Source organism: Balearica regulorum, chromosome 7, assembly GCF_011004875.1.
Source record: "Balearica regulorum gibbericeps isolate bBalReg1 chromosome 7, bBalReg1.pri, whole genome shotgun sequence".
Lineage (NCBI taxonomy): Eukaryota > Metazoa > Chordata > Aves > Gruiformes > Gruidae > Balearica > Balearica regulorum.
Genome location: NC_046190.1, coordinates 162,049 through 183,598, shown reverse-complemented (window position 1 = coordinate 183,598; position 21,550 = coordinate 162,049). Strand labels below are relative to the sequence as shown.

Below are 21,550 nucleotides of genomic sequence, written 5' to 3'. Positions count from 1 at the left end.
GAAGTAAAATGCTTACTTCCCTTTGGTTCACAGCAAGATTTCAGAAGAAAAGCATTCTGTCAGGGTGTTGCAAGAGTATTTTCCTACCCATATAGCCTACCTACTTTGGGCTATACCTTTGATACAGCAGGCACAAGCTCAAAAACACAAAGTACAGAAGTGGGGTCTGCTGTCACCCCATGGCCAGCCACCCACCTCTAAGTGGAGGAGCGGAGATGAGTCTGCTCTCAGGGTTGCCTCTGCATCTCACAGGAAACAATCACTGGACAAAATACAAAAACCAATTCTAGCAATGGAGACCAGAGCCTTGGCATGGTTGTAAGATGGCGGGTGAATGAGGATTTTCAGCATTACCACTTTGGCCTTAGTTGGGTATAAATTAAATTGAAGTTCTTTGTTTTTATCTGGCCATTAATCCACAATTTGATTATTTTTTTTTCCCTTTCGAAACAGCTGTTGACTTTTAAGTTTTCAAACTACTGAGCAATATGCAAATGGCATTTGTTGGATTTTACATAAATATGTTAATATTCCTAATCATTAATTCTGGTAGATATAGTCCATAATTATATATATAATAATAGTTCTATGAGAATTTATAGTTATAGTGTGTTATAGTTATAAAGTGAATTTGTAGCTACAAATGAAATGGTATTAAGGCAACACAGTAAATTCATGTTAATATATGTGCAAGTGGGTTTCTGCAAGGTCTTGATAGACTCCGTGTTAGCAGATGTTCCTTCAGGACTCTTTCCAGTCAACTTGGTATGTGGGAAGGATTCCAAAGCCACTTCTGAACTCTCCTACCAGCCACATGTAAAAATAGCATTTCTGCAGGCATACTTACAGAACTCAAAACTATTGTTCTTCTCCAGTGCAAAACTGTGGTTTAGTTTAAGACCATATATCTGCTTGATCTTACGTGAGTTCTTCATCCTACCCTGCGTGACCATCCTGCTGCGGCGGGGAGGGAGCGGTGGTCAGGCAGTCACCCCTCCAAAACACGCAGAACAAAGCCTTGACTGAGCAGAGCGCTTACAGCATCTGCTTAATTTGCAAGTTAGTTATCTCCTCTCTCTTCAGCGGGGCACTTCGTATCTAGGCATTTTTCTAAATTCGTCTTCCATTCTGAGTTCCTTCTAAATCTTTAAGTATGTGCTTAAGTTGTATCAGCTTACCATCCTGTATAACCTGTGCTTCACAGAGAAGCGTGCTAGCGATGCAGTGAACGAACTTCCGAGGAAAGACGTCGTAGCCGGGTAGCTCGACCTGTACGTGCTGAAGCCGTTCCCCCCTCCCCAGTCAGCAGCCTCTGCCCACGGGGGTTCCCCAGCACAGTCTGGCACATCACAGTCGGGGTCGCCAGAACCCTGCCGAGGGAGAGCCGTCTGCAGGAAATGCAACCGTCTCTCCCAGCCAGCGGGGAAAATGGTCAGAGTCGGTCGTTCCTCTCCCCGGTCAGGAGGCTAGCGTCTTCAACACCCACCCCTTTCCTCATTTGTCTTCCCCTGGGTTGGGAATAGGAGAAGTAACAAACCACACTGCCTTCAGCAACAGCAAATCCTTCCTCCATCCTCCTGAAATCTGCCAGCAGCCAAGGCAGGCTGGAAGAGGAATCGCAGCTTAATAAGAAATCACAGGCTGCGATCACAAGTCTGCTATCTTTACAGAGAATATAAAGACCCCTTCTAATGGAGTATTTTTTAGACATTACTCTCCTGTTCCTGTACTCCTGTATTTTGAGGCCTTTTACTTTATATAGTGAATATTCATGTTTTCATCTCATTACCCTTTGTAATCTAATGTAGCCCATAGCAACCTTAGCCATTGGAGACTAAATACAATTCAGAATTTTAAACTCTGTAAGCTCTGTCAGTCACGGGCTGAACAGCCTGGCCGTGAGCAAACAGCAAGCCCAGTGTGAGGCTGGAAAAGAGTTTGTGGTAGTCAGCAATCATTGCAAAAGGCGGTAGGTGTGAAAAAAGAAGCAACGACATTGTGGTCAGTCAATATACAGGTGGGCAATTGTTACCTTTATCACTGCTCTCCATTAATTATTATAATTACTCTTGTAGCTGTTGTATAGCAAAGATAGGAGCTGACTTTAGCAAGAGTTCACACCCACCTACAAGGTTTGCTTTCAGATAAGTCTGCATGCACAGTAATCTCATGTATTAATCATTCTCTTAAAGTGACCTATTCTTGTTTGTTGTTGCATTAGGCTGTCATGTAATTTACTGGTCGGACATATGTTTGTGTCTTAGATATCCTGTGTGTGATATTTTTCTCAAGCAGACCCTCTGCATTGGCAGTATCTTGGCTTTGACGCCTCTCACCAGGAGACAGGTTGAATCTCATTTACTCTTGGAAGAGTGTTTCTCCTTTGGAATTCTGTCTGGCTCTGGTCCCCTGTTCTGCCAGAATCCCATTTAGTCTATAATCTGTTTATTCTCTACCCTTGTCTCTTGTCCCAAGACCTTTTTTTTTATTCTGGTAGGTTGCACAATGCTACGTATTTTCTGGTCGAATTGGCACTAGAGAGTGAGCCGGTCTGCTCTGCACGCAGCAAAGCCATTTTCAAATGTGCTCACTTGTTCCTTCCCTTGCGCAGAGGCAGTCCACAGTAGAACAGCCCTGCATTTTGTACCCAGCCCTGTGGTGCCATTGCACATACCCCAGTTGTTGCCCTTGGGCGTGAAATGGGAGGACAAGGTGATGGTTCAGATTTTGACGGACCACCTTTACTTACCAGTGTCCTCACCGATTGCCCTGCATGTTTTCAGAGTATACAAATCATCTGCTGCCAGGACTGGTGCTGTACTCCCAAAGCAAACAGGATTCCCGTTTCTTAGAACATTACCGCAGCAACGCTGCTGGGTCCCGTTGTCTCACGAAGGGGGGAGTCAGGCACTCAAATAGACTAAAATTCTTAAAACCCTAGATGATTTTTATGCTTGCATTAGGTACTTTTATAGTACTTGATTTTTCTGGCAATTAAGAAGTATTTTCCATCAAATAGAAATACTTCCTACTCATTCATGCACTGTAAAACACCTTCCAGGTATCAGTGAGGTATCTTAAATCGCCGGTGGATCCCAGAGGACATGGTGTAGTTATCTGGGTTCTTCCAGCATCTAAGGCTGGAGCAAAGAAACAGCTTTCCAGCTGGAAGCAGAAGACACAGCTGTAATTTCCTCTAAAACAATCAGAATTTAATCATTTAAATGATCTTCAGACAGCTTTTATCTCCATTTCTCTCCTCACATCAAACCAGTACAGCTCTCACCATCATTCTCAATGAATTTCCAGATTAAAAACAGGGTGTTTCTTTAATTTGTGAGGGACTGGATAGAATTACCCAGGTAAGCAGTTCTGTTTGTTTTAAGGAATTGTGACAAAGGGAAAGAGAGAGGAAACTCAAAGAAGTGAAAAAGTTTCAAGGACTGAGCATTACTGTATGGCACATGTAAGGTGAGTGGTACAGACCGTCCCGCAAGCAGAAGGTAAAGCAGATTCTAAACAGATGGTGGCCTTTGCTGTTAACCAGGCCACTCATTGTATTCTTGCCTGAAAATGCTGTCGACCAGCCCAGTAGTTGGGAACCTGCACCCTGTCCCACCTGTTGCCTCACCTTTGGAGTAATTCTTTTCCAGTATGAGAATTTGTAAATTATAGCCCAAAAGTAACTTCCTCTAAGCCAGGCATGTTCCTGGAAAAAGACATTCAGCTCAATCACAGGCACATACAGTAACATCAGACTTTTGCTGAACCAAGCCAGCACTGGGTCGTTCCCAACAAGCCAACGTTACTCACCATTACATTTATCCACTTGTCACAGGAGCAGTATTACATACATTTAGTGGAGTACAACATTATTGTTATTAAAGCAACAGACCGTGTTGCTCATTGTCCACTCACTGAGGCATTAGTATTGCTGAATAACCCATTTTTGTTAGCTGGGCCCCTCCACGACACTCGCGCTGAACAGCAGAGCACAGCACGCCCGTTGCCATTAGCCGTGCGTCCACCTCTCGCTCCTCGACGCGCTGAGCACCCCGCGAAGGGGCGCGGACGGACGGCAGGATGGCACGAGCGCCTGGTCACGTTGTTGCTGTGGCTTTGTCACGGGATGTTCGTAATCAGTGAGGGGAGATTTTCTCTATGGACAGCGTTCTCGGTGGAAAGTAAAGGGCCAGTTGTTGCTCGCTGGAAAAAGAAAGGGGCTCTGGGTTTCTCTTTAACTGGAAAAGGTCCAGAGTTACACTGGGGATACAGAAATGTTAACTCTGAAGCGTGTTATAGACATGTATTTCCCAAAGCAGTGTGCTAAGCCAAAAAGCAGTATGCCCGACAAGTCCATAAAAAAGATTCAGAGGAAAACATAGTGTTGTGAACTTTCCCGGTTTGTGTCATGCCCAGAGTTATGGCTTGAGACCCATTTACCCTTCTTCCCCCTCGCTGCCGGATTGCCCGGGTGACCTCCCTTTTTATTGTCACCTTTGACTCTGATTGTTGGTGTGATCACCATGGTGTTAGCGTAGCCTTTGCAAGTGGCAGCTGTTTAACGCATTGTACTTTAACTACAGTGTTTGCAGGACTGTGTTTACCCTCCCGATTTGGTTTAAGTGAGCTGCGTATCGTGGCCAGTTAGCTCGGCAGAGCATCCTGAAGGCTTATGAGTACTTTGGTACATATGAAGCAGCTAATTTAATTCAAACAGGACTGCGTCTTACTGCTTGGCTTTAACTATCTGCTGCCTAAGATGAGCGTATGAAGATAGATGACATGGGGTCATTTGTTAGGAAGAGAACTAGGGAACCCAAATCTCCCTTTCAGATTCAGGGAAATACAAAATGGTAATTCAGCTGGGAGGAAGAAACTAATGATCTGGACACTGACAAAAATTAGATGTCTCACTTTGATTGATCGAATGACATTTTACTGAAATCGCACTCCTGTACCAGCCCACACTAATGCTGAGTTGGGACCTTGCCAATTAAAAATATCAAAATATTTTTACTTACATCTTTGGCCTTACAACTTTCAAAGCACCCAGAGCTTGAACTAGCAGCCTACATTCACTGTCCTTGAGACAATCTGAAAACGTGTCAGAGCTAAAGCTAAATTGATCCGACATTCTCTTAAAAAATACGAAAACGGTAAATAATTTTCTGATGGAAAGTGGTTGGGATTTTTCCCCTTTTAAAGTTCTCTCTCAATGTCATGTGTAAATAGAAAGACTTAAAAGTGAGAGAAGGTTCAGTAAATGTGAGGACTTACACCTGAGTTCAAAAATCAAACAGACCAAATAAAAACTGTGTATCAGCTCTTCTCATAAAGAGCTCAGTTTTCATCGATGCTTTATAATCCCATCCCATCTCAAATATTTTGTATTAGAAACAATTCAGTGATACAAAGTGTGGGGACAATTAATAGATGAGAACAAGCGAGCTTCAAATAGGTATTTCTACTCCCTGAAACATGATAAAATTTGCCTAAGCGTCTGCATGTGAGTCTAGACATAGGATGCACAGTTTTTCAGAATTACCTCTGTTGTACTAAAAACGATTGCATAGTTTAGTTTTTCCCCACCGCAGCCCAGTGGGTGTTGTCACACTTCCTACACCACCACTGGGAATGTCTTGACGATAGAGAGCAGAATGCCCAAAGCATCCCAAAACGCGTTAGCGGCAGCGGGGCACAGTCACGGTGTTCACTGTGTGCAAAAATGAGTTAGAAAGCAGAACCGGGTGTGACAGACAGCTTTTAAAGGTAATAGCACTCCAAAGTGAATTAATTGTTTCCTGTTAGAAAGTACATTTCACCCATCTCAGTAACACATTTTATCCATTCTTGCACAAGAGAAGAGTTCATTAGGAGCATTTCTCCTGACTGGAAATGCCAGCTAAGGAGACAGTTATATACACAGTATTGTTGGCTTGTGTTTCGAGTTAAGACACTGCTGACAGGATGGTTTATGATGTTAGAAGACTTTTCACCCTGCAGTAAGTATTTTTGTAAAGGTGTCCAATCATCTTTGACAATACCCGTCAACAGCAGTAGTGCAGTGATATTACTGATGCTCTTGATGGTTTATTTTCCCCAAACAATTGCCAAGTAGCTCTCATCTTTATTAACTGTAGTACCAGGAGTTCATTGGGCAGCCTGCTCCGTATTAACAGAGTTAGTTAACAGTTCCTCCAAGTGTTTGGTTACGTTTAGACAACATTGAGCATTCTATTAATGATATTAATTAGTACCTTTTGGAGGTTTTATTCAGAAAACCCACCTGACCGTAATCCTTCTGGTTAAATAAAATGAGTGTAAATAACTGAAACAAAAGTTTGTAAACAAGGTGGAAAAGTAGCTAGAAAGAACATCTTGAGAAAAAGAAATACTGAACAACTGGAGAGAAATTGTACAAGCCTCTCACGTGGATGCTCCAGCTCCAGAACTGCCTGGCTGTCTATCATCCAGAGGCATATACAGTCAAAGTGTAGTCTGCATAACTCTGCTGGCTGGCATACACAGAGAATAACAGACTATTTTTGCTATTAGTTAGTCAGCTAACATGAGTGGTTAAGGCCCTAAATTTCAACTTTGCCGCTGTTGTAAACAGGGTAGAAAAGTTGTTCCGCAGGGAATTCCTCATTCTCCATTTGTATTTTTAAATATATATTATATAGTGTGTGTAAAAAAAAAAAGTCAGTAACCATACTGAATACTAAAGTTAGGAAGCATGTACAGTCTTTACTTCTCTATAGCAGCTGTATGCATTAGCTTTATATCTATTTATCTTTTATATTTAAGTGGTACCTAGAGGCCTTTATCTGTTATGTCATCAATTTGATAGGAGCACTCACTATTCATTCTGAAGTTCGCTGTTTTCTGTACATTGCACAAGATAGACTGTGATCGAGGCAGAATGCTACTGAAAGGAAAAAAAAAAAGATGTTCTTTCCTGTCTAGTCATGGGACTGAGAGAGCTGGTTCTCCCTTTTTCTCTGCCACAGTCACAGTTCTCATGGTCAAGACTAACAATGCATGCACAGAAAGGCAGCGTGATGCTAACCCTCCAGGAGATTAACTTTTGGATTTTTAACTTTAGATTATTTGGTGTAGAGTTTTAACTTTAGATTACTTTTATCGGATCCGCAGTTGTTTGTATCAAGCCTGTAACTGTTTATGCAATTCATAGATCAGAAAATCTGTTAACTAGAATTATTAACTGAGTTTTGAATTAAGAACTGTGAGTTCCTTACTTGCCTAGAATGGGTATGTTAAAAGAGGCTGGAGATGTCAGCAAAACAAAGCTATTTTAATGCACTTGATAGTAGACGACCATATGCTTAATGTCTTTTGGAAGATGTGTATTACAAGAATAGTTATGCTTTTTGCATGCACACAAATTTAAATTTACGTTATTCTTTAAAAGACACTATGCTTTATTTCAGAGAAGCAAAGGTGAGAAGTGGGGTTGAAAGGAAGGAAGAGAGGAGATAAATTCTGAAGCCACCCTAGAGAGAACAAAAAGTTAATAGTCAAGTAGAAGTGTGTATTAGCACCCTTGTGTCTTGGTTAGCCCACTGAAGTCGGTGGAAATACTTTCCAGTTTCTTGAGTAACATCTTGAGTCTGTGCTATCTGGGCAGCTGCTGCACTGGAAGAAGCAAAATGAGTGTCGTGGCTTTATGTCCTCCTTTTTCTAAATACGTGCTCTCCTGTTAGTTATCCCGTTGGGCATTCTGCAGCCTTCAAGGTTCTGGGCCCAAGTTGGCCAACTTCAGGAGACGTGCGTTTGAGGGAGCGCAGGAGCACACCCAAAGGCTGCATTGTGGTGACAGATCGCGTGGACAAGACTGAAACTGAGAGCTCATGTGTGTGGCAGGTCGGAGGCTTTGGCCGTTCTCCTTGTGTCTTTGATTTTTGCAACATCTTTCTGTTAATGGCAGCACCAGAACCATCAGCCTGGCCTCCTGAAATGCTGACGCATCTGTCTGTCTCCTCTTTCAATTGCTTCTGTTCACTAGTTTTAAATTCCATCAGCTGGTGGGAAGGCATCTGAACAAGGTAGCGTCACGTAAGACACCAGAGTATCCATAGGGGAGAAAAGCCTCATAAACACTCCAAGCAAGTAAAAGCTTCAGAGTTCACAAGAAGATGATTCAATTCTGGAAGCAGTCACACTATTTTCATTCCACTGTTCATTTAACTATGGAACAGGATGATGGAGACAATTACTGGAGTGTACGTTGTTTGAAAAGCTTTATTCTGCAATAGCATACATTCAGTAGTATGTTCATGAAAATTTCTTCAGCGACAGTCTTAGTCCAGAAACCTCTAATAGAGCTTTTATTTGCAAAAATCTGTTTAAGATAAATGGCTTATAATAAGCTAAACTATCCTGTCCCCAAAACCTGTTAAGTCACAAAAAAGAACCCAGCAATTTTGAGTCATATTTAGCTATGATCACTTTTTCAGACCATCTGCAGAAGAAGCCTGCTTGTTCCAAAGTGTATGTTACCCTTCTAGAGCATTAAGGACAGCAAATAGTTTTCCTTTTTTTTTTTTTTTTGGAGTGTATCTAGTTAGGATTTTTTATTATGTCTCCGTCAGCGTTTCACCGAGAGTGAGGCTTGCACGAGCCACAGAGGCGGTGGTGGGGAGAGAGAAGCCTTATTCAGTAGAGTACAGCAAGACGGAGTGCTCCACACTTCTGGCCTGAAGGAAGGATGCTGCCTTATAAAAGGAAAAGCTTGCCCCAGTTTATTGTATTAAATTATTACCTACAGATCATTTTGTCTGGATAACTTTTGCAGCATTTATTTTCATCTCTGTCCCAGCCATTAGAAATTTGATTTGTCAAAGATATTTGTAAACTGCAGTAACTTCTTGACTGCGTGATCAGTGCTAAAGACCTTGAAAAATTGGCAGAAGTTTTCACCCTGTGAAAACATTAAGATCAATAAAGCAAATTGATAAATACCATTTCACAGAATATAGGCTCTCAGATGAAATGCTCTAACACATAGCAGTAACAGATCATTCCAGGTACGGAACATCATACTGTAAAAGCCATACAGTTAATGCTGTAAGAGGAAGGATTATATGAAATGTGATTGATTCTTACACCTCATGTCTTAAAAAGTAGCTTCAGTTATGTGGGGTTCTTGAGTAACTAAAGTAAGAGGTTACCAGGAAAAGTCAACCCTTAAATTGCAGACAAAGAGCTTCTACCACCAGTAGTATTACATCATCAAAATATTTCACAGACACTCAGAAATAAGCTGTACTTCTGTATGTCAGTGAAGCAGCAAATTGAATTCTCATAATATGTTTTGAAAATGAGTCTTGTTAGATTTGATGAGGTGGAAAAGGTACTGAGATCACTGGTTTGTTCCAATACGTTCAGTACGCTTTTCTTGGATGTTTGCCATGGCTAATCTTTTTAATGGCAGTGTAGCTTGTAAACCCATTTGGTAGAAAGCTCTATGTCTCAGTTTCAGAGTATCACACCGAGGAGGGTGGTAAGTAAGTTTCTCTTCAAGCATGCAAACCCTTTTGTTACAATACCAGAAATTTTATTTTAACACACATATCGGGAAAACCTCAGTATTTCCTTTATGAATTCAACAATGACCAGAATAAAATGCAAATGTCATTTTAAATACACCCACACGTACACTGTGTAGTTAATATGCCGTCGTGGTTTAACCCCAGCCAGCAACTAAGCCCCACGCAGCCGCTTGCTCACTCCACCTCAGCAGCATCGGGGAGAGAATCGGAAGGGTAAAAGTGAGAAGACTCGTGGGTTGAGAGAAAGACAGGTAAAAGATAGGTAAAAAGAAAGGTAGGTAGGAAAGACAGGTAAAGCAAAAGCCACACGCGCAAGCAAAGCAAAGCAAGGAATTCATTCCCCACGTCCCATGGCAGGCAGGTGCTCAGCCATCCCAGGAAAGCAGGGCTCCATCACGCCTAACGGTGACTTGGGAAGACAAACGCCATCCTTGCTCTTCCTTCCCCCAGCTTTATATGCTGAGCATGACATCATATGGTCTGCAATGTCCCTTTGGTCACTGGGGCCAGCTGTCCCAGCTGTGTCCCCTCCAACTCCTTGTGCACCCCCAGTTACTCACTGGTGGGGTGAGGAGCAGAACAGCCCTTGGCTCTGTGCAAGCACTGCTCAGCAGGAACGGAAACATCCCTGTGGGATCAGCACTGTTGCCAGCACAAGTCCAAAACACAGCCCCGTACCGGCTACTATGAAGAAAATTAACTCTATCCGAGCCAAAACCAGCACATACGCACCATCCTTACTGTTTGTGTTTAAAGACATTTATAGGGGACAAACTTCAATTAATTCAGGCCCAACAGTCACGAGACCTAGCCTGTCCAAACCCGCCTTTGGCTGCGTACCCATGCCATTTTGGAAATGGTCTGGGAGAACAGCGAGCCTTACAGCATGATAAGCTATCATCAAATTCAAGGTTCCATCATATTAAACTAGTGAGAATGTTTGGATAAAACAAGGAAAACTTTGGCCTCAGCCTCCTGACAGTTGAACCGGAGGCTGCTGCTTCGGGTGCTTTAGACGATTTCAGCCTGTGGGCTCACACAGGCATGCTGACTTAAAAATTTATTTTAGGCTGTTCTGTAGATTGAACACTTTCTGTTGCCTTTTAAAGGTAAGTTAGAATGCACTGGAGATCCCATAGCACTTTTATAATGATTCCACGGCGTAACTGCCTTTTAATCTGCTTCTATTCTAGATGTCTTTACAAAATAATTTACTTTCTGTTAACACAATTTCATATAAAGGTACAGAATCTTATGTAGTCGGCATCATTTTCCCTAAACCACATTTCTAGTTCTTTGGTTCTGAAGAAATCCGCTGAAAAGCCTGCTTTCTTGTCGTATCTTCCTTTCTGTCAGCCTTCGAGAATCCTTACAGGTGGGGTTTGTGTACAGCTGCAGAGATCCCAGTGCTCTGAACTCTGTTTTCTGTTAAATTATTCCTGGATAGCTCTCCTTGAGAGAATCCTGCAAAGAAACCCCTTGAGATGAACCTGGGTTTTTTTCCCCCTAGGTTTCCTTTTTCATCTCCTGCCTATTCATTTGCCATAGTCATAGCCAACAGGCTACTCTGTACTTGAGTTGTTGAACTGATTTTCATACTTTCACAGAGATCAGTACTCTGCTGTCTTTAAACACTCTCACTTGCAAAAATGCAAGGTAGCAGGTCAGAGTTTTGAAACTGTATGTGTCTTAACACGTCGCCCTAAAGTAGGATTGTAGATATGAGAAGAGAAATAGAGAAAGAGCACGTGAGAAAGAAAGGGGGAGGAGAAAAGAAAGGTAACTAAGTATTGAGAGGTGTCTATAAAAGCAGCTTTTTGCCAGTTAAATTTTTTAATTAGTGGTCATTTCAGCCAGAGGTTTCAGGCTGCTTTGCAGAAAGTGGCTGATGGTTGCAATTGTGATTTGTTTGCAGTTATCCATACAGCGAGGACTCTAGTCAGGGAAAGCAGTACATGAACACGAGATGTCCAGCCTGGTGTGACAGAATCCTGATGTCCCACTCAGCCAAGGAGCTCATTCTGAAAGTAAGTACGGACCTGCAGCCACCCCGCTGCCTCCATTGTGTTTATCTTCAACAAAGGTAGGTAGGGCTGATACACTTCTGCTTGTCCTTGAATTTTCAGTTCCCTGTAGCAAAGGCTCGCCAAGCTGGAGACAGCCTATCATGGCAGTAACGAACTGTTATGCTCCCAGTGCTCTCCACCCGAGAATGTGGATTTCTCCCAGTTAACCCATTGGCAGTTACCAAGGCAGGAGCTTTCACAAACACTTCTTTTGGTATCTGGGCTGCCAGCAGTGGCTGCCTGTCATCTCTCCCATGCTGCTTCTGTACCGGGATGTTTGTGAACCAGACTGGGGAAACTGTGCCTGCTTTAAAAAAGAATAACAAGAAATAAAAACCTCCATCAGACCCCCAGTCCAGTCCGCTATACAGTAACTAAGTCACAGTAATGCCCTTACTAAGGATTCAGCACAGATTCAGACAAAAGTAAGTAGGAGTAGCTGCTCACTCAGGATTAAAGCTATTGAAAGAAAAACCTGTATAGCAGTAGCCTGAGGTACCCGAGTTACAAGTGTGGTAGGTTCAGGTTCCCTCTGTTGCTGATGGCGAGAACTGGATTTCCCAAGAATATGTCAGGTCCCAGGTGGGCCAGATCTCCTCTCACTGTCCCCTGAATGAAGACAGAGTCTCCAGCTGGTAGGCTCCTATTAAGTGCCTAAATGTAGACATTCCATTAGAGCTTTAAAAATAAGGTTGTGCTACATTTTTAGAACGTATTAGTTCCTCTTGGTATTTTAGTGTATAGAGGTAAGGTAAACTTGGTGATGCTATTTAATCTGTCCAAGGTTAAATGACCTAAATATAGTTCAAGAGCCTTCCAATTTTCCTTTTCCCTCGTTTTCTCTCTCTCCTCCTTACTATGGTCTGCTCTCCTCCTTTCCTTGGAAACACTGAACAGGTCAGCCGGTTACGTACGCCAGCTAACACTGACTCTGTTTTTTCCCGTGTGCTTGTTCATGGCAACCGGAGACCCGTCCTGTTTACGCTGGCTATCGGTTGTTCCTAAAGGACTAAGAACACATCAGGAAATTCGTGCATGATATAGGGAGATCTCACCCATGCCTTTCTGCTCTGAGCTAAATTCCCCCTGCTCTGCTAGCCATGGCCATGAGCGCGATGCAAGAAGGGCTGTGCTGTGACTTCTCAGCACTGTTGCACTGAGGTTATCTTGCTGACCAGATGTATGACTGTCTCATACATAACAGACTTACCAAACCCAAAATTGCCCAGAGTCATGTGTCTGTCCATATTTTCTTGTATAACTAATATAGTTTAATGGGAGTGAACTGCAGAAAATAATCTTTGCAAATAAATCCATATTCAACAGCCTCATGGGTTGGTTTTTGAGGTATTTTCTGTTTAAATTAATGAAACCCTTGAAACTTGCTTTCCTGAAGTTTATAAGCTTCTGTTTCTCTCTCTCATCAGGGTTGTTTATCTCATGATTAGACTGTTTGCTTTGCAGTATGTAACTCACTGAAAGGCTGAGAACATTTTTTCCATAGCTACCCAGATTTCAGTTTGATGTACTTCCTCACACATTTAAATGTGTAAGAAGTGTCGGCATGCTATCTCGAAGTTTCGACCAAAATTTTAGACAATGCATGTACTGCAGTATTTAAAAAAAAATAATTGTGAAGCTGAGAGGAATACAGCCTTCACAGTATAATAGTAATGTCAAAATCAATGTTATTTGATCTTATACAAAATATCATACGAAAAAGTGAGACTTTACCAAAAATATTACAGATAGTACTTGGCACCCATGAAATTCCTAAAGAACAAAGGATTAAAACCGTGGAAAGAGTGGCCAATGAGGGAAGAATTTTTTTTTTTAAGCTATGAATAAGGAGATAGAAGTGTACACAAAGGCTTGAAGAGTGTAAACAGTACAGAGGGAAAGGAATTCTTTCAGATTATCTAGGGGGGTATAACTTGGATATAATGGGAGAAAATTAAACAAAGGACAACAAAGTTAGAGCATTAAAGAAATTTGTAACTGTGAGGCCACTTAGCCCAACACTTAGTCCTCATGCAACAGAAACCCAGTCAGTCGGATCATTCAAAGCTTACATTTAAAAACTGCATATCATTTTGTCTCTGCAGCTTTGCATTTGCAAATTATGACCATGCAGTTTGGGACATCTCCAGAAATGCGTATGCAAAATTACAGCTGTAGATGAGGCCAGACTGGCATGGTGGTTTAACTCAGTGAGTCTGTACCAATAAAGGAGTTAGCTTATTCAGTTCAAAACCAAACTGTAATTCTGGCCCATAAAACTTAATTAAAATATTCAATAGAAAAGAATGCTGAACTGATAGAGAAAAGGGCAAAATGACCTTACAAGATTTGTGGTTCTACACAGTAAGCAGTGTTTGCCTTGCTGTTGAGAATTTATTCCATTGCAGAGACTTACACTTCAAAGCTTTAAAAGGAACTGTGAGGACAGTAAAAGCAAATTTAAATTAACTGATTACACTGTAACAGATGTCTAAAATGGAAATGTATATGAATTTTAGAAGAATTTTTGGTTGTAACTGGCTATTGAAAATTCTTATGCAGGTAATTATTCTGCTGCATTAATTTTTCTTATAGGCAAATAAAGAATTTATTTTTCTGTCTTAGCAATTCTATATTTTATTTCAAACAAAAATTGAGTAAATCTGCATTTTACTCCTATGTAAAGAAAGGATAGTATGCACAAATTGCCACCCTGTACAGTGCGTTCAGCTACACAGTAGGCATTACAGATTGTACAGACATGGGGCTGTAAACAGCTTTCATGCAACATCATCTATCATGCTATGGTCGGTTACCTCACCATCATGTTATTTTATGCTTCCTGAGCCCTAAAACACCAAAGGTTGCCCACTGCTAGGGAGTTGCGTTGATGCCTGATAGCATGAAGTAATGAATGCTCAGCCAAGTGTATATTGTTTCTGCTTGTGCACCGCTGTAATTTGTTTATCTGTCTAAAGATTATGCAGTTGAAAATCCACAATTTTATGCTGCCTTTGTAAATTATCAAGTCGCTTTTGATGAATGTATCCCCACTTCCGATGTTAGTGGCATTATGATCTTGAAATATTGGAAAGTGCTCATGCATACAATGCAGAAGGTTATGTTTTTATATTTTTGGCAGACAACCGTGCTATAAAGTAAATCTGACCTTAAGCTTCCTTACTGCATTAAAGATAATTCAGTTTTAACTTTACAGTCCTAAATGCTACTGTTTATATAAAGTTATTGTGCAGTCAAACTTGACTGATTACAGATGAGAAAGTCTTGACTGTTTCATACAAAATAAATTAGTATTGCCAACTAGTTTAAAGCACAACTGTGATTGTATTAGAGACTTGAGAGTGTGCAGATTGCAGATTTAATTAGCTTATAGGAATCGTTTAACATAATAAGAAATTGTCTTGTACGGCAATGTATTTGTATTTATTCCTGAAGTACTGTGCTAGAGAATCAAACCAGATTCTGAAAATCACGTTTATTGCAAATGGCAGAACGATGAGTACATTTTATTATTCATTAAGCTACAAATGCTGAGGAAGTCAGTGTATAAAGATAAAGTTCAACATAGAACAAAATGAAAGCAATTCATAATGGAGACTAGAGGAACGTCACCTTCCATTTGCTGCTGATTATCTTAAAATCACTTAATGCTTTTTTTCAGATGAAGAAGTGTATCTCATAGAAATGGTTAAAGATTATACTCATAAACTGTAAATAATTAATTCATCTCTCTGAACTTCTAAAATCACCTATACGATGAAATCAAATGCTCTTTTAAGGCAATGTGGATGGAAGAACATATAGCCCACCTAATTCAGTAAAAATTGCGTGGTGGTGTTAAAAAAAAGGACTGGCCAAATGTGCTGGCTGCATTTCACTGGCAAAGGGCTAGAACGCAATCAGAACGGAGCCACTCATTTTCTCTGTCCAAGTGTTACTTGCTAAAATTTCTTGAAGTCCCAGAACCAAGGAGTAGATGCAGTGATTCCATGAGTTATTTTACATGGAAGAATTGCACGAATTACTGCAAGCAGTACTGGCCACGAAAGTTCATCCTACATGGTCTTTCTCTGGAGAAGAGAAGCAAAGATGTGTTAATATTATTTCATTCAGAAACTGGTTTGAACTATTTGCATAAATTATTTCCACATTTCTTTCTGTTTCTGTCATCTGGAAAATACTTGAACTGACTAGTGTTTTGTCGTGGTTTGCTTTTTTTAACTAGTCAGAAAACGATGAGAAGATAGTAATATATGACCACATTGGGCCAAATGTCTGCATGGGGGATCACAAGGTAATTAAACATTTTAGTATTGTATCTTCTAAGTCTTTTTTATTAGGAATGAGAATGTACGTACTACTTTCTGTTAATTTATATTTAAGTCAAGTATATCTCTGTCCTATTTTTAATTTAAAGCCTCAAAAATGTGTTAAAGTTGAATTCAGCTGAAATCAGCCGGTATATTAGATACTTGCATGGAAGCAAATAAAGAACAGGATGATGTGTGCTGGAGGGAAAGCGTGATACAACACAAAATGAAGAGGAGCAACTGCCTGTGCACTTACAACTGTTCTTGTAAAACAAAAGTATTTCACTGAGTTATCAAAATTGCTTCCAAAACATAATTTTAAGTAATTTGGTGCCTAGGTGCGTATTAGTAAAATAATGTATCGGCAGTTCTGTATTTAAGCAACAAATGAGAAAAAGGATATAGAATTACATAAACACCAGTTGTTAGAAGAAAAAGACATTAATTTTATAAACAATGTTCTCTGCTGAAGATACCAGATGGAAAGCTAATTTAGAAATACAGCAAAACTGAGATTTGCTTTCTTTGAAAAAAAGCTGATTGAGGAGTAGGAAGTGACCTCTGAAAGCCTTTATAAAAACTATATAAAACCTATCTGAAAAGTCAACTAGAAACTTGCAAAAACTTGTAACCTGTACACCAATGGTAATGTATCGGTCCTAGAGACAGTGCTAAGGCTGTTGAATGATAATTAGGTGATGGATAATGAGTAAATGCATGCACGTATGCATGTATACACATAAATCCAAATTCACAAATATATAACCTATATTTACTTGCATGGTCAGAGTTCTTGTGAGACAGAGTATTGTTTTTCTGAGGAAGAATGCACTTAATATACGTGGTCCAGAATCATTCTAGTCTCATTTTAAAATACAGAAGTTTACTAACTTCTCCAGTAAAATGAAAAGTTCACTGTGTCAGCAGCTGAAGGACAGCCAGTTCAGAAACAGTAATTTTTGTTTCCTTTGTCACCAGTGTACTTAACGTGAGTTTTTTTAGCATGGCACTGCAGTGGAGCTAATTCTGTGCAGGGAGTTGTGCACGGGACCCAATCCTCTTCCCACAGAAATCGGTGGCAAATTTTCCCTTAGATTTCAGTGGGTGCAGAGATCTGTAAGCAGATGATGTAGTTCTCTTGTGCATTTTGTAGTTAATAAAAAAAAATTATTGCAACGTTTTGTTTCCAGTCGTAGAGGAATTTTTGTTGTGTTTACTACTGACTGTAAAAAAAATGTTTATATTTCAAATGTGTAACTTCTATTTTTCCCTAACTTGCTGCAGCCTGTGTTCCTGTCCTTTCGAATAGCTGCTGGGGCAGGTAAACCTATTGCAAATGTGCACAAGTGTTGTGTCGTGCAGTGATGTGGTGGTAAATATCATTTTTTCCCTTTACGTTTATATTTTCTACATCATTTCCCCTGTGTTTATTTTTCTTTTTAAAAAAATGCCAATTCTGCAACAGGAAAAAGATGCCTACGAAATGAGAAGATTTTCCGTGAAACCACACTGTAGCAAGGAGAGGAAGGAATACACAGTATACTGAAATACATAATCGTAACAACTGTATTGATAAATCAAGTCCCGAGTGCCACATTTTTAGACTGCTGATCGTACACTATGCTTCAGCATCTGGACTCTGTTCGAGAAAAGCCTCACATACCTCACTGTCTTGTATGTTCATGTGACATCAAGTAGAAATGTGGAATTATTTTTTATATATATGTCACAATTCTGTTGCCAAAACTCTAAATAGACGGCAGAGATGTTATGTATTTTAGATTTCACAACTTTCAACTTTTAATAAGTGTTTGTCAATGTGGAAAAGCTATTTCAGCATATTATAAACTTTTAAAGGTGTCATGCCTAACATTATAAATCTTTACCACTTTGGGGTTTTGTACATTGGATTGTATAGATAGAGATATTGATGGTTTTAAATGGTATTTTCTTTGTTGACCAAGGCTTATGGTTTGTGTTTTAGTTTTAGTATTTTGTTTTTCATTTTTATAATTTTTTTTCTCATGTTATTTACTATACTGCCATGTTACATGGTTTTTGAATCACACAGCAGCTGCTTTCTATACATACATATATATGTGTGTATATATGTATGTATGTGTATATATACACAGATATATAAATAATTTATAAACCTGACCAAAACTTACGCTAAATATACTTTCCAATATGAATGCTTGAGAGTGCCATATCAGCAGTTAGTGTTGGAGTCTTAGCAGGTTTAGTGTACATCAACAACCAACATTTATATAATAAATAATATATAGCAGTGCCATCCTGGATACAGATATATAGCATACTATATAGCACATATATTAGTAGTTTCACTTTGTTACTCCTATTATCCCTTCTTTCTATGTAATATTAAGGATTGAATGTGAAGTTCTTAGCTAGGTTTGGGTGTAACTTTCCAGAATTTTGTAAACTGTTTTTGTCCGTCTTTTGTTACTGTTTTATGGTGCCAAGTATTCTATATTGAAACAATAACAACATGGGAGAAGAAAATAATAGTCTGCTTCAGGTAGCAACTGTATTGGACACAGACTGTATTTATACAGTGTTGAGGGAAAAAAAAAAAAAAAAGACTGTAAATTTTCCTGGTTAGTAGCTCAGTGCAGCCTACAATATAATCTTGTTACGAACATTTTTCTCCCACCACTAAATACAACATTAAAAGGTGATTAGGGAGTCTGTTGATGAAACACAAATGTATGTTTTATTGATTTAATTTAGAACACTACAGAGTTCATGGACTGTGTGATGGCATTAGATTGATGCTTGATTTCGGTATAAATCACTACCATTGAAAATTTTTTGATGTCCGCTTGCAGAATGTTTTCTCAACAGTACAATCTGGGTTTATATTAAGTACTGTTGCCCAAAGGGTGTCTGCAGCTCTGTATTGTCGTTGTGCCATGTTGCATTATAACCACACAGTACTTCTATTTAAGCGAACTCAACTCATGATAACTTCGAAGGCCTTTAGAAATGAGTACTCTGGTTCTCAAGCAATAAAACTGATCATGGTGAATATGGCTGTGTCTGTCCCTTTAATATGGGCACTGGGGATTGCAGGGAAATTAGTAAATTGTCACATTTCTTATTAATGAGTTTTACCTTTTAATCTCCTGCCAATTAACAGGGTTATTTTTCCCATGAAAACCTGTATAATGGGATGCGGTTCTAGTGTTAATCAAAACACAATACAAACCGAGGAAAAGGCATTTAGGAGTTCCTATTAGAGCAAGAGTGCTAATGTACAGACAGTAATACAACTTTATGAGCTATTCATGAGATGCCAGTCCCCAGCAGTTCAATAAATATGCCACCATAAACTTCATGATTATCTCTGGTTTTAGGAGAAAAAAAAAAAAAAAACCAACCCAACCAAAACCCACTGCCCTTTCGAACTCAGACTGAAGCCTCATTTATAGATAAACTCACCAGAGCTATAAACGGCAAGGCCATAAATAGCCCTAATCCATCTAGTTACACAGGTGACCTGTCAAGGTAATTTGTTAAGAGTCTCAAATTTAACACGCAGAAAATCATAAAACGCAACTTTAGCATTTAAACAAAGAAGCCAGAGGCGTTGGCTCGGGAAGGTGCGACGCTCACAGGGGCAGCCGGGCTTGGGGATGTCCCCAGACGGCATTCCCATCCGCGCAGCCCTGGGCAGGCCAGCGCTAAGGGTTCTGCCGTCGGGAAGGGCCCGGGTTCCCCCCGACTCCCGTCTGCTAAAGCCTGTCCGGGACCTGCGGCTGCTCCCCCCCCCCGCCCGGCACCGCCTGGCTCTGCCCTGCGGGGAGCGGCCGCGGCCCTCGGGGCGCCGGGGGGGAGCAGCGGCCCCGGCCCCGCGGGGTGTTCGCCGTGCGGATGCGCTGCAAAGCCACCTTGTTCCGTAAGAGATACTCATCACGAGTACAGGTCTCCGAGTTCCTTGGGGCACATTTCATCTAAAGAGATACGGAAAGGAGCAGGTGTGAATAATCCGACTTTCAAGTGCGGGTATCTTTTTATCCTGTCGTTTTCCCTTAGGAGCCAGGAAAACGGCTCCGGTTCTTCGCTGCGGTTCCAGCGTCCTGTCTCAGTATGTTCAAAGCCGAGGCGAAGATTAATTTCTAACCTTGATTTACTCCGTCTGTAACCGTGGTACAACTCGAGTGAGGTCTCGCCAACCCGCTGCTTTCAGTGAGTAAGAATTCGCAGGAGCCCCTTTCCCTTCCCGTCCCGTCCCTCCCCTGAAATACGGAGCTGCCCTGACAGAAAGGCGAGACTCTGCTCAGATCTGACTGAAATAAATCAAGGCGAACGAAGCGCATGGCCCGGAGTGGCGGCACCTGGACCCCGGGGGGGGAGCGGCGCTCCAGCGGCAGAGCCAGGCCGGGACGTCTGCGGGCGGCTCCGCGGCGGGGAGGCCCCGGCCCCGGTCGCGCCGAGGGGCGCGGAGCGCAGCCGGGGCCGCGCCTCCGCGGAGATCCCGCGGCCCCTTCCCGCAGCGGGAGCCGTACCGACGCCGGCAAGGGACGCGGCCCCACACGCGCGGAGCTGCGCGGGGGACGAAGGGCCCCCGGCACGGCCACCGGGCAACAGCGGCTCCGGCAGCGGGCCGCGCAGAGGGCCCGGCCGGGGCTGCAGCTCCCCGCTCCTCGGGGCCCGGCCCCGCCGGGCTGGCGGGCAGAGGCGGGCCGGCCGCATCCATTCAGCCATGTGGGGAACCGGGCAGCTCCGGACCGGCCCAGCGCCGCGGAGGGCGGATGAAGGACGGCGCAGCTGCGGTGCGGGAGGCACCGGGCCTCGCAACTGCCCGGTGTGCCGGGGCTGCCGCAACTGCCCCGTCCCGGAGCTCCGCGCCGGGGTGGGGGGGAGGAGCGGGTCGCTTCCCTTCGCTGGCTGCCGGGCAAGTAGTGAAGCTGAGCCGGCCCGCGGTGCGGCCGTTGCATTTGCTCAGGCTGCTAAGCGGTAGCTAAGACACGGACAGAAAAGAATTTCGTTCATTAAGAACAAAAATGGCAAAACAGGCAGCTTGACAACGAAGCTAGCTTACGCCCATCGGGCCTCGAACGTGCCCGACAGGAGCAAAGCGGAGCCTTGGGAGCTGCGAGGCACCTTGACGGCTGTTTAATTACCTGGGTCTCCTAATGGGCAGGTCGTAAACACAACTTGCAGGTGCAGGGCCGCTGCTGCTGCGTGTGCGGGCTGAGCCTCACGTTCCCGGGAGCTCGGCAGGGAGGCGAGGGAGGGCGATGGTGCTTGTAGCCCTCCGCCGCTAAGCTCGGCGAGCTCGCCTTCGGGCTTTTTGCCGCGACCGATGTCCAGGTAGCGCGGTGCGACGTGTCCCGGCCCCTGCCTCCCCCCTCCCCGGAGCAGATCACATAAACTGCCAGCGGTCACCCAGACGCTGTTCCGTGCCAGGCATCGGCGCGGTGTCGGGCCCTGCACGCGGCAGGTTCAGGGCTGCAGGTTCAGCCCCGCGTAGCTCTTCTTTCCGGGCGCGGGGGGTACCAGCTCGCCGGGTCCCGTGCGGCAGTGAGCCCGGCTGCCGGCGACGCCGTCG

The 21,550-nt window shown here is 42.5% G+C and overlaps 1 protein-coding gene across 3 annotated transcripts in view; it reads left to right on the top strand.

The window, feature by feature from the left end:
* Nucleotides 1-19,024, top strand: part of INPP5A (inositol polyphosphate-5-phosphatase A) — a 255,586-nt gene extending 236,562 nt beyond the window's left edge. For 2 of the 3 annotated variants that reach the window (XM_075757562.1, XM_075757560.1), the window contains exons 13-16: nucleotides 11,491-11,602; nucleotides 15,888-15,956; nucleotides 17,257-17,344; nucleotides 17,438-19,024. In XM_075757562.1, coding sequence (XP_075613677.1) covers nucleotides 11,491-11,602; nucleotides 15,888-15,956; nucleotides 17,257-17,337 — 262 coding nt within the window. In that variant the 3' untranslated portion in view covers nucleotides 17,338-17,344; nucleotides 17,438-19,024. The remainder of the gene's footprint in view (nucleotides 1-11,490; nucleotides 11,603-15,887; nucleotides 15,957-17,256; nucleotides 17,345-17,437) is intronic. The other variant, XM_075757561.1, reaches the window with a different exon arrangement.
* Nucleotides 19,025-21,550: the final 2,526 nt, after the last annotated feature.